Source organism: Thermobia domestica, chromosome 14 (genome assembly GCF_964235325.1).
Source record: "Thermobia domestica chromosome 14, izTheDome1.hap1.1, whole genome shotgun sequence".
NCBI lineage: Eukaryota > Metazoa > Arthropoda > Insecta > Zygentoma > Lepismatidae > Thermobia > Thermobia domestica.
This window is the reverse complement of record NC_137467.1, coordinates 156,488,651-156,502,332: the sequence shown is the minus strand read 5'-3', so window position 1 is coordinate 156,502,332 and position 13,682 is coordinate 156,488,651. Positions and strand designations below refer to the sequence as shown.

The 13,682-nt window shown below is 34.7% G+C and overlaps 1 protein-coding gene across 5 annotated transcripts in view; it reads left to right on the top strand.

Moving 5' to 3' along the window:
* Nucleotides 1–12,433, top strand: part of LOC145670434 (FAST kinase domain-containing protein 1, mitochondrial-like) — a 48,885-nt gene extending 36,452 nt beyond the window's left edge. For 3 of the 5 annotated variants that reach the window (XM_081739107.1, XM_081739105.1, XM_081739108.1), the window contains exons 7-8: nucleotides 5,073–5,322; nucleotides 11,963–12,429. In XM_081739107.1, coding sequence (XP_081595233.1) covers nucleotides 5,073–5,307 — 235 coding nt within the window. In that variant the 3' untranslated portion in view covers nucleotides 5,308–5,322; nucleotides 11,963–12,429. Of the gene's footprint in view, nucleotides 1–5,072; nucleotides 5,333–11,962 lie in introns of those variants that run through there. The other 2 variants (XM_081739109.1, XM_081739106.1) reach the window with 2 other exon arrangements.
* The last annotated feature ends 1,249 nt before the right edge of the window (nucleotides 12,434–13,682 follow it).

The following is a 13,682-nucleotide window of genomic DNA, read 5'->3' as shown; positions in this document are numbered from 1 at the left end:
CATTACAAGTAACTACAATCTAAAACAATTTGGATTAAGATTTCTTGTCTCTGAAGTATTCCAGTTTTGCAAATAGCACTAACTTTATTGGATAACAGTCACTTCTGAAAAAAAGATTTCGTCTCCTTCTGGAATTCTGAATAAACTGATTTTGATATGATTATCTTTCTTCAGCATGATATATTTCATCAGTGATTTAACAGTGACGTAATATTTCATGTATAACCGTGGGTAAATACATCGTAAAGAGGCCATACCGTATATTTCAATTTGTGTGTGTTCATTATGATATTTGAGTATGTTATTTTGTCGGGAGTTAATATATATATTTAATCATGTTACTGTAAGTTTCTCACTCCACTCTGGTTAGGTTTTATGACTGCAACAATGTAATTCTTCGCTGGCTGCTCACACTGCAACACGTACCGATTTATCGACCTACTTACTGACTTACTTACTATACTAATTCGATATAGAATTTATTATTTGCTACACTGTTTCATATTTTTGGATACAATATGTGTATTTGCTGTGCTTATAACCGAAATTTTGCGTGCTGTGCCTATAACCGAAATTTGAAAAAATTAATTGGTGTGTGCTTTCCTTTTACCATTCTTTGTTATATATTAATATTGTGTTTTCTGAATATGTCTTACCGTGGTGCAGATTGACTATAATGTGCTACAAATATGCATGGTCTTTAGTGTTAATCCACGTTCAGCATATACCAATTAAGGAAGTTGAATGTCTATTAATGTAAACGTTACAATAGTTTTTAGAGTACCTGACATAATTATCGTCTTACTCCAAATTTGAAGTTCTTGAATAAATCTAGCATTTTCAAACTTTCAGCATTGGTTAATAGTGATCTATAATATTATTTGTCTTGTCTTGCGCAGTCATTTCATCTAATCTTAAAGTATTCATCTATTCGTCTATTCATTACGGGATAATTAATTTTCTCTAGAGGTGTTATAAAATCGTCAAGTGTTAAGTGTGAGTTTGCCTATTGAATATTTATTATTATTCCGTTACGTATACTCGTGATTTTGGGAGCGTAATAAGTAAATTCATTTTATGGAAGCTTCCCAGTAATGTAATAAGCGTTCTCAGTTATTAAAATGTTAGTTGTTTGCGTTACTCCCAGCTGGTGTATGTTACAGTGTTGCCATGATTATGGTTTTGGAAGATGGTGTCTCCATTTATAACGGGAGTCTTCGCGTTTTAAATAGTATTTCATTTTATTATATTAAACTATTTCAGATAAATTTTCAAAAGTATTTAGTGAAAGTTCTAATATTTTTCTTCTTTCAAACTGCACACAGCGGCGAAAAAACTATAGATCTCATGGTGTTTTTAGGATGTTCAAATACGAAGTGTTGAATTTATTTGTTATCTGGGATCGAACCAGCTTGCAAACTGTTTTGGAGACGTGAGGATCTCTCAACAGATGATACCATAAGAAAGATATGATGAAGTGAAGTGCAATGTTTGATCTCTATTTCTCAACAAACTCTCTCCCTCTTTATTTTGTGTGAATCATCACCAAGATCTGGCGTAGTATCGCGCTAGTTGTCGACAATGAAGGTCGAGTGTGTCGTACTATCACGAGACATGATATTTGTCTTTGAATATTAAAAATTGTCAAGCTCTCTACACAGACTTTTTTCGAAAAAAATTTTTTTTAAATCTCAGCGATTTCTTTCTTCCCTTCGGAATCGGAGGAAATGTACAAGGAGGGGAAAAGAGGGAACATATACACATCTGTTCAAAAGATCATTAATTTCTATGATCTAGGGTGGAAAGCTTACTTCCAGTATCCGGTTCGAATTGCTTCCCGAGCTAGCATCTTATCCTACCTGTAGTAAAAATTAAATGAATTTTTTTAGTTTTATGTCCCACAGTTATGCCGGCTAGGCTAAAGGAGACGGTGGAGATGAGAAATGAATAAAATGGTGAAAGGAAGAAAGTGGGAGGAAACGGGCGAATCCCGAGGAAACCCACGCACACGGCCTACCTGTAGGGGTATAAGAATTATGAATACCAGCAAACCTCTCTTAATTTAAGCATATAATTTGTATTAACTCAATTGTAACGTAAAGTTCGTGAAATTAGTCTGGTTTCTCTACTATTTACTTGTCCTACGTGGAGTGAGTTAGTAAGCTAACAAGCCGCTGATAGTGCATAAATCAATAATAGTGATCTGTTACTTGATGACATCTCTTGCAAGGAATTTCATCTCGTTTAATACAGACAGTTTTATTTGAACGAAATTTTGGGAATTAATCTTTAAAGGATTCATATGCAGAACTAGTTTGAGAATTTAATAACACGAAATTATGTAATTCTTCGGAAACTTCGGTAAATTACAACTTGTAATTTGGAGATGAAAGTAATTTATTTATTTTTATTTATCAAATTGGCAATTACTGTATATACAATGAATAATGAGAAAGTGAAGAAATCTAATTTGCTAGTACAGAGGAAATAAATTGTGCGACAATCTAATTTATCCTGTTTTATTGATATTCGTGAATACTATTCGAACCAAGTCTCTCTCTCTTATAACAAAGGTTGTTTGACGCATAATCATAGTCATACGTCTTGCAAATCAAATCAGAAAAATAAACACACTGCACTTATTTAATATAAAAACACATTTACACGTGACGTTTCGATCTTCTAGCCAAGATCCTCATCAGACGTACTCTGAGTGTACGTCTGATAAGGATCTTGGCTAGAAGATCGAAACGTCATGTGTAAATGTGTTTTTATATTAAATAAGTGCAGTGTTGTTCAGCAGTGTGTTTATTTTTCTAAAGGTTGTTTATAATGGTTAATCAATAAGCACAGCACCAAAGCGAATTAAGAGGCTCGTACCTGAGATAAGAACTTGTGAAAGGTAGTTGTAAGGTTATTCTCATAAAGGAATCTTTTTCCTTCTTTCGTTCTTGGTTTACGTTTTCGTAGTTTACATTAATCAACTACTTTGTCCTTCTGGTATTGCGCAACTGTATAAATTTAAAAGCAGTATTTTTTCTTTCTTTTTTTACTGAGTACATCTCCCTCTCTGATTAGTTGGTTTAAATTAAAGATGTGGGGTGTAACATAGTTTTGCGGAAAGGTCACTCACTTCCATGGCACAATACCTTACGTTTGATTCTAAGAATTCAAACCCTTTTTACACATCTACTAACTTCAACTGTCAGCTGTCAAATGACATTACGTCACAGCGACTCGTATACTGTGAGATTTGGAACACTAACGCCATCTCTTGCCCAAAAAACTCAATAGTTTTTAGAATTACCTGATATAATAAATATCTCGCTCTAAATTTGAAGTCCTGAATAGTTCTAGCATTTTTAAACTTTCGGCATTGCCCTAGAGCAGTGGTCCTCAACCTAATTCCTATCACGAACCCGTTTTATCACATCTTCTTGCCAGCGACCCCCTTATAATTTCTGGTTTGTATTAAGCTTGTAAAAGATTTTTAATACATCTATTGCGGAGATGTAAGGATATCCATTTATTTCTATTATAATAGAATCCATTTGTTGTATATAGTGGATACAGTAACTTCCCTAAAAACGAATGGATTAAAATCAAATTTGGTCAGTTTATTCATATTACAAATATCGAATCCGATCCGTCATACTGTTTCAAAATGAGGATCGTTTGAAAATTTTAAAACTTTATTATTGGGTCATATGATAAAAATATAAAGTGATTTCTAATTTTGGTTAAAAAAAGAACTTGGTCACTCGTTTCAAAAAGTTATTATTTTAAATGACTTGATAATGTGTGTCACAAAGATTGAACTGGACATTGCCGCACTAATGAAATCAGCTCAGGTATCTCAGTAGCTGTCAATTTTAGTTGTATTTCAATATGCAGGTTTGTATTTTTCTAGTATTTCAATATGCAGTTCTCATTAGTTTCATATCGCACCTCTTTCATTTAAATTGATTTTTAAACAACTCTGCACCTGTTGAAAATGTTTAGTGGACCTATTTTCTGTTGTTCTTAACAGTATGTGTAAAAACAAAAATATGCCTATTAGAACAAAATTCAAAATAATATTTAAAAATATTTACCGGTATTAGATTCTAATTATATTTATGTCTTCCGCTTAACTTCGCGACTGAGGAACCCGCCTTAGAGCTTTGTTCATGAAGGATAATATTGAAGTAAGAAAAACAAAAAGCATCAAGGAAATAAAAAGAGAATCTTAGCTCGAAGAGTGAATCACATTCACACAGAAGAGAAGGTTCTTTTGCAGTGCTTTTTCCCAATATTTATTTGTTTTATTTATATCTTCCGCGGGCAAAGCTTTTTAGGTATATTTACTTATGACGCTATAAAGTCCGTATGTAACATTTAAAACGACGAAAAGATTTTACTTTATACTCTTTTTTACTAAATTATAACCCATACTATTTTCAGGTTTTTCTCTCGTCTTCCTCAGTATTTTCTGAAACGCTCTTCTACCTTGTAACGGTTGTACAAGAAGAAAATAGATTAGAAATTTTGTCAATCATAACATGGAAGTTTGGAATGAACTTACATTGGTTTTTCACTTCAAAAGCTGTTGTATTGGAGTTACGAGTTGTTACAGAGTGAAAAATCTCATCAACCTGTCTTAATTTTAGCAGCGGAGCTTGAAATTTTACTCTCTGAGGAGGAGGCGAGAAAAGACTGAAACAGTATGTTATAATTTATTTAGAAGGGTGTAAGGTAAGATGCTTTTGTCCTTAAAAAAAAAAAAGAAAAGTTACTTACTGGTTTCGTTACTCTAGTTTATTTATTTATTTATTGTCAATGTGTTTTCATGTGTATTTGTAAACAAACAAACAAAGAAACAAAAATGCAACATGTGTTTTAGCCAGTATTCAAGAGCTTCAAACTGAAAGAATTGTTCAGGAATTAAAATGATCTTCACACCTGAATAATGTACTGAATTCTAAGTGAATCATTAGAAATTATTTTCTGTGTAATAAAAAATAATAATACAGTGCTATCCTTTTATGAATATTCGTGTAAATATATATATATATATTTCTCTTTCTCTATAGAGTTGCAGTTATTCTGCGAAGCGATGACGCATATACGATACACGTCCCGCAGCTGAAAGGCCCCCATCAACTGAAGCAAAGACACCTGGAGATTCTGGGATACAAAGTGGTTGGAATAAGTAGTTCCCTTTGGAATTCCATGTTTATGGCAGAACCAGAAGCCAAACTCAATTATCTAAGAGAACAAATATTAGACTTACCTGAATGTCAAAAAATCGATTCTAGAAGACTGTAAACAAATAAATTATTTGTAAATAGTTCTTTATTTGTTTCATTACTTGTATATAAATTAAATTTGTAGTTTCTAAAAATGTTTTTAAAAGATATTTTTTCCAAAGATAAATAAATATAAGGGTTAGGAAATCTATCAGATGTTAATACTAAATAGTAAATAATTGATAGAAGTAAGGGCACCCCAAATAGCGTATTCGCTATGAGTGAACCCTTAGCCAAGCTACATAGGTTTCTAGGATATGTATTAAACTATGGATATGAGGTTTATAAATAATTTCTGTCTTAGACATTTATCATCAGGTATGAGAGTGTAAAAAGAAGTAGCAAAGAAGGAAGAGGTTAGAAGATGATTTCTATCTGAGACACAGGACCGGCTCTACCAAATGTGCAACACGTGAATTTGCACGAGGAGGCAAGTTTCGATAGGCGGCAAAATCTGTCACAACTATATTATATAAAATATTTGTTGTTGGAAACAGACTTCATGATGATCGTAGTTAAATTTACTAAACTAAACTGTTTGAATAATGGATTCATAAATCATGTTTGGATCGTATTAGTTTAAGGTCATGTGGACAGTTCTAAAGCAAATGGTCAAACAAATCCCAGCATAAATTGCTTGATTCATGTCAAATACAAGAACTCAATTCTCGAACAGTAGCGAACACCTGTTCCATTTAGTTAGTTATGACAGTTTTGACTTGGAAAATAGTCTTGTCTTTGTCACAAGCAAGTTCCTTATCATTGAAGGTGGAAACTTTTTTTAAAAAAAATATAAATAGATGTAGAAGTAAAATCAAGGAATAAATATGAAAGAGCTAGTTGCACTGGAATTGCAAACTGATATATTGAAATTGAAGCTCGATTTTGAATTCCATAGAAAGGATTACCATATTTCCTTTGCAGTTGTGTTTGCTCTATTTTTTTACTAACACAATAGATTATTATTTAAAGAAAAGAAACAGACATAACGAGATTGTATTTGTAGTGTTAAGACCTTTCTGATTGCCAGTGCTCTTTCCCGCCGTCATTGTTCATGATGGAGTAGCATACTTAAAACCATGGCTTTTAAGATTTGTTCTTTTTGCAGAAAGGGGGTTGGTGACAAATGATGCCATTGGACGGGGTGGCAAATTACCTAGGGCCAGCCCTGCTGAGACATTATCACTAGGTATGAGAGAGTAGAAAGAATCGAAAGCAAAGGGGAGAGATATTAATAGTTGATTTCTGAGACTTTTATCACTGATTTATGGTGGGAACACTTGAAAGAAAAAGTAGGTCAGGTATCGTGACTGAACTTATCCTGGGTTTTCCTCATTTACATTAGGCAAATTCCGAGATGGTACCTAACAGAATGGTCCCAAACCGTTTCCTTCCTTCCCCATTTCTTGTTTTCTTTCCCAGTTACGTAGGTGGTGTGATCGCCGAAAGATGTCTTCTCTTAGGTGTGACGGGTTAGCATAGCCATAGCTACCGAAAGCCCAGAAATCCACGGATAGAAAAAGAACCGGTTCTGACCCGCTTTTGAACCGGTTCAGGCACCAAGAACCCATGCTAAAGATAGGAACCTGTCCGGAGTGTTTTCCATAAGAACCGGTTCATTTTCCATCCCTGCAGAAAACTAATTCATAATCCTAATTTATCATTGGGTGTAAGGGTACAAAGAGGATAGCAAAGAAGTGAGAGGTTAAAAGGTGACTTCAGTCTGAGACATTTCTCACTAGGGATGAAAGAGTAGAAGTAGGTGTAAACAAAGGAGACAGGAAAGTGCAATGCTGAGAGAAGAAAAACCTGTTTTCTACAAACTGTAATAAACCTTTTATCAGAAAATGCTCAAGAGGCTGGCGAAACTTTACTAAAGAGAAAAATGTATCTCTGAGGTATGTGTTGGGTTTGTATGAGTAGAATGATTAATTTGCCGGTAACGTATGTTCGACCAAAATGATACACAGGGAAAACACGTAAATTCTAGGGCGAGAGAGACAGTCTGAAACCCAGTTACACGAGAACACGCTATATAATCTAATGAGGCAAAGAAGTTAGTGTATCATAGTAACTGGTCCTTATAGACCCACGTTTCGCATCCTTTATTTCATGCTCGTGAAACTGTGCTTGACAATAGCTACATCCATGTTCCTTAAGCACCGTTTGATCTGTTGAAGTAGATGCTCTGTGGTTTTATTTCTCCAACTATTTTTATAGAGCTACTGCGCCAAAATAGCCCAGAAACCTTTCCCCGGATGACACCGGAGATGGTTAATCGGATTCATCTGTTTGGTTACAACTGGCACATGATTTTTCTGTAAGAATGACACAGTTTTCTTGGCGTAGTAAGAACTTGTTTTGTTGGACCAAGATATTTAATTGTTGTAATGGCAATTTGCTTGCAAGAATACCAGCAATCTCTTTTGTATACATTCCTTAGTGTAGACATCAGCATTGATAGCATTGTTACTCCGACTTATGAGTGCAGATGGCAAACCGCGCTCAGAACTGGCAATCCAAATGAGGGAGATTGGGAGAAACTTCTCAGTTGGAATATATTTTACCTCGGAGTGAGTCTCGTTAATATCTGATGCGTAGAAATGCTTATAGTTACACGTACTAACAGCGAAATAGGCTTCGTCATCCAGAACGGTGGTTTTTTTTTTTTTCGTATAAATATCGACTTAACCCGTAACAACTGTTTTTGCATCACCTGTTCTTATTCTTTAGTGTATTCTGTGTTTTCTTCTGACATACTTTGATATCGATCTCTGTGTGTAAACTTCTGTGGAGGCTGCACAGTTAAACTTTGCTGCAGTATTCCCAAAATACATTACCTTTGTGTTCCATGAACTTCACAAGTGACGTCATCTTCCTTCCCATGAGCACACCACTCTGGCCTCCTTTTGTGCTGCCGCATATTCATATCTTGTACTTATTATATACCAGGGTTACCAGGCGATTTTTTTTTCTCCAAAGGAGGACAACTTACCTAAAACACGGAGAACAGCTGATACAAAAGGAAGACAATCGCAAACCAACAAATGCCTGCACTGTAACAAATATTTTATTAGGGTTAATAATTACGAAAGAACGGTAACGATTTGCATGGTTATAGCAAACTATCAGGATAAGTAATTTTGCGATATTACTTAGTGACAAATGAGACAAAATAATCTAGATTTGGTAGGAGTTTATGGAGTTAGATGGGAAGGTAATGAAGTGTTGAACAGCCAAAGGTATAAAATGTTTTACTGAGGTAATGAAAAGGTGGTCACAATGGTGTAGGAATAATTTTTGGGAAGCGCTTAAAAGAGAAGGTAGTGAAAATAGAACGTATTGATGATAGAGTTTTGATAATAAGTTTTAAAGGAAAAACTAAGGATCTAGTGATGATACAGACATACGCACTGACGACTTTGCGTACAACTGATGAAGTACAGGAAAATAGAAGAAATTATAGACAAGAAGAAGAGGTGTGCATGCGTAATTGTAATGGGAGATTCCAATGCAGTTGTGGTAGAAAAACAGGAAGGTATAGTGTCGTAGACAAATTTGGTTTAGGCGAATGAAATGAAATGGGAGAGGGATTAGTCAATTTCTGTAGACAGAATTCACTAGTAATTGGGAATACTTGGTTCAATCAGCACAAGAGAAGATATACCTGGAAATTCTCAATAGACGGCCGAAGATATCAGATAGACTATATTATGATTCAGGACAGATATCGGAATAGTTTGAAGAACGCAAAGACTCTCCCTAGGACCGAGATTTTCTCTGATCATAACTTTGTGCTAGTCGAAGTGGATATTCAACTGAAAAAAAAAGTACTTTGTGGTGGACAAACACCGTGTGCGTGTGATTTCTCGGGGTTCTCCCGTTTCCTCCCACTTTCTTCATTCCATCATTTCATTCATTACTCATCATCACCGTCTCCTTTAGCCTAACCGGCATAACCGTGGGACGTAAAACTCAGAAAAAATGAAAAAAAGTAGGCAACAAGATGGTGAATACTGAAAAGTGAAAAACGAGGAAATAAGAAAATGTTTAGTTGAAAAAATTCGAAGAAAAGTACTCAAACGAAGAAAGGATAGGTGCAGGTAGTAACAGATGGTGGGAACATATTAAACTTCGCATACAGCAGGCTGCAGAAGAAGCTGTAGGTTACCGCGAACACAAAACGGCTAAGAAACCATGGGTTACAGAACAGATATGGCAGAAAATGAGGGAAAGGAAGACGTGGAAATAGGTTGCTACAGAAGAGGGCAGAAAGGTGTACAAAAAGCTAAACAATGAGTCACGAAGGGAAACAAACATAACAACGGAAGAAAATGCGAGGATATAGAAGAATTAGAAAGAGTTTGGAAATATGAAGAAATGTACAATCCGCGGCAAAAAACCTGCAACATGAGGATGTAAGTTTATTGTGAAACTACGCCTAACAGCACAGGGAATGAACATAACGTCTAAGTGGAACGAATCACGCCAGGATAAACCTCGGCCTCCTCCCGTGCACACTTATTTTGGAGCAAAAGACTTCTTCATTTCACAATAAACTTATATGTTCATGTTGCAGGTTTTCTGCCGCAGATTGTACAAGGAGATAAAATCAATGGAACTTCGGAGGAAACAAGGGTGTATTACGATGGCAGTAGCAAATAAGAATAGGAAGGTGGTCAGCGAGAGAAGCGAAATCTTAGGAAGATGGAAAGAATATGTTGAGGGATTACATGAGAGTAGGGATAAACCGTGTGACCTAAACGTTGAAATAGAAAATGAAGTACGCAGGATGATAAAGGGGTAGTATTCTTCAGGATGAGTTTGAAAAAGCTATATCCGAGATTAGAATGGAAAGGCAACCGGGATAGGTCATATACCAATTGAATTCATTAAGAATATAGGAGGGTAAGAAAGAATTGTTCCGACTCTGCAATAAAAGGGAGGAGGCGAAGGAAGGTACAATTAGCTACAAGATGCTAATTTTCGATTCAAATTCTGCAACAAAGTTGTATCATTTACAAAGCGAATAAATTAGCTCTAATATACATCCCACCACAAGAACCCTTCTCTACTCAAACTATTTCTTCTAAATAGATGTTGAATAAATGTCGGTGAGAAGCAATATTTTTGTCGAACCTGTTTTAATCGTACTGTCCTTTGTGACTCCTCCTTTCATTCTAACTTTTAATGGTTACATCATATGTAAGTTTCTTGCCAGTCTTTGATTTTTCGAGTTCATCCCAAGTTTCTTTAGTATCCCCGTTAAAATTGACTACTTTATCCAATCACAAACCTTTTCCAAATTAATGAATACTATATACACTTACTTCCCTTGACTAAAAAGACTTCAGTTAGTGATGCATTTAATTGTCTCTAGTGCATTTGATTCCCTCCTAAACCAATACTATTCTTAATCCTTTTAATTTGTTCCTCGATAGTTTATTCTCTTTAATACTCGAATCTGAATTCTAGCTCCATAAAATATGAAGTTTGAAGCTAATTTTGTCTTCATAGAATGTAAGATTACTGCCCCTATGCTTCTTACATTAAAAAAAAATCGATTACTTGGTTCATGGAATCTCAACTCTCTCTAAGAAATTTACGGCGACTCTGTGGTCATTTGGTTACAAATTTTGAATATTTTTCTTCATTCCCTTTTTTTAATTCTTAATGAGTTCAATAGGTATGTCATAGGTATGCCTGCTACACACTATGAGATAAATCCTAAGGAAAAATGTTATGACATATCTCGTAGGAAATCCTACCCTTTTGTTCCATACACGTGAAGATTTTGCCTGTCTGACCGAATGGCGTCTACAGTTGAACAAACAATTGGAAGTGTGGGAATAGTGTTAACAACACTATTAATTATGACAACAAAAAGGAAACAAATAGATGTTATTGGACAAAACCGTGGCTGTTTCGCCGAAACAATATTACCAACACGATATTGAAAATGGTGGAAAATGAACTACAAATAAAAGAGCCGCTTGCGTATCTTTGTTCCAGCTCATGATTCCATCTAAAATATCGTGCACAGATCACTTCGTATCGTGGACAATTTAGGCGACTGGCGGGAAGAACACAAATTTGTTTTCACTTTCATCTGATGTCGCTTCAGTCGAAATCTTATAAATTTTCTTTCCTAAATAGAGCATGATGTAAACAAAAGAAATCTCATAGGATCGTTTATAACATAGGAAATGACATGCGATCGGACACGTTGAGATTTTGACTCTAGCAAATATTGTAAGAGATTCCTAAGATTTATCTCATTGTGTATGCCTTACTTGATTTACCGTTTCCTTCTTCATTTTACATAAAGCTTTTTCGATCCCTCAGTATCGAATTTCTTTTGTTATTTTTATTATTATTTTTAATACCTAAAATTCACAGTTGCTTATTTTACATCCGTAGTGTGCTTTTTGTGATTTCTTTTTTTTCATATGCTTCAAAGATCATTTCGCTCATTGAATATCCTTCATATCTATATCTATCTGTACACTTTTCATCCTTCATATCTATAAAGTTACCCAAAATAAAGTACAGGGTTATTACAAATGATTCATCAGGTTTTAAAGTCATCTAACTTTAAATATTTAATGCCTACCTATTTGTACTAATAACCAATCGAAAGAGAACACTTTAAAGTTTTGTTTATGTCATTGCAGGTTCCGTTGTGACTCACCAGGTGGCAGGGTGATAATAGTTTGCAAAATGGCGAATAATCAACAGAAAACATTTTGTGAGATGGAATATGTGAAGACTGAATCCGTCAGCACCATGCGGCATGCGTTCGGAAGGCAGTACAACATACAACCACCAACCCACCAAAGTATTTTGGAATGTTACCGATAATTTAAGGACACAAGCTGCCTCTGTAAAGGAAAAAGCTCCGGGCGAACATTGACAGGGACATGCTCGAACGTGTATCGGCTGAGCTTCATACATGTATGTCGTGTAACACGAGGAGCTCACATGGAACATTTGTAATGATGTGTAAGAAACTTGAAAATGTGCTTTTTTTAAATGATATATCAATCATTATTTTGTATGTAATACTTCGTGAAATATATACATACAAAACCGGATGAATCATTTGTAAAAACCCTGTATTACACAAAGAAATAATAATAATAATAATAATAATAATAATAATAATAATAATAATAATCTAGAGTAACACTAAATACATATTGAATAAATTATTTTGAAATTACTAAATGATTGTAGAATCTTTATACTTCTTTTTAGCGTCAGCGAATTATGTCGGCAAAACTTAATCAATCTTCCTCTCCTTCTTTCCCTAAACCATATTTATCTATCATAATACTCTCTTTCCGCACCAAAGAATTCGTACCATCCATTAAAATTACTTTATGACCCTTGCATTATATATATACAGTACATGGTTTCTTCTATTTTTCTCGTAATCTTCTTCCCCAACGATTAGATTAAATCTTAATTCTAAGATGTTAAAGGTAAAATAGATCAAATAGAAAGTAGCTACACAAAAGAGTGAGTATTAATAGATGGGAAGAAGAAATAAATATTTTATCAGCTGTTAAGTAATAATATATGTTGCATTGCTAGCTACATCAAAGTGATGTATTTTAAAGATATTAAGGTTTTTTAAGAAAAGAATGTCATCTCTCCAAAAGAAGAAGGAAAATATAGTTCTTAAATCATTTAAAATATATCAACTTTCATGTAGGTACACATCTCGACAATCACTACTTAACTCGGGTATTACGTTCATTTCTTTTTTTTCTATTTCTGTACTTCTATATACTTTACAGCTTTTCTTTATCTGTCTCATCCTTTCTATTTGATATTTATATGGGGACACATCCCCCTTGCCAGAGAAGTCGTGCTATATTATAAAACCCAACGATGTTACATATTAGATTTTATTTTACACTAATCTTGTAATAATAATTTGTCTTCAAAGTCTCATATCGAGACAATTGTACTTTCTCAAACCTTCTACAATTAAAAATGCTCATCTCATTCTATATTGCACATATTTATTTAGGCCTATATCTACCTATCTATCTGCTTATCTATATATATACTCAGGTACCCTCACATACAGAGCTCCTTCGTGGCTAAGCGGTTAGCGTACGCGCTTTTGCCGTGGGAGACCCGGGTTCGATTCCCGGCAGGAGTTCATGTAGTTCGGATTCCACGTTAATCAGTAGGTCCCGTCTCATAGCCTCGCTGCTGAAAGGGACGTTAAACTCAAACTCAACTCCCTCAAACACGCACTCACTCGCTCTTTTCTCTAAGTATCATTCAATCTCAGAAAACCTCTGTCAAGCACTCTACATCGATATCTCTTATAGCACCTACATTGTCATTGATTTCTTCCATTAAACAGTCTTACAAAAA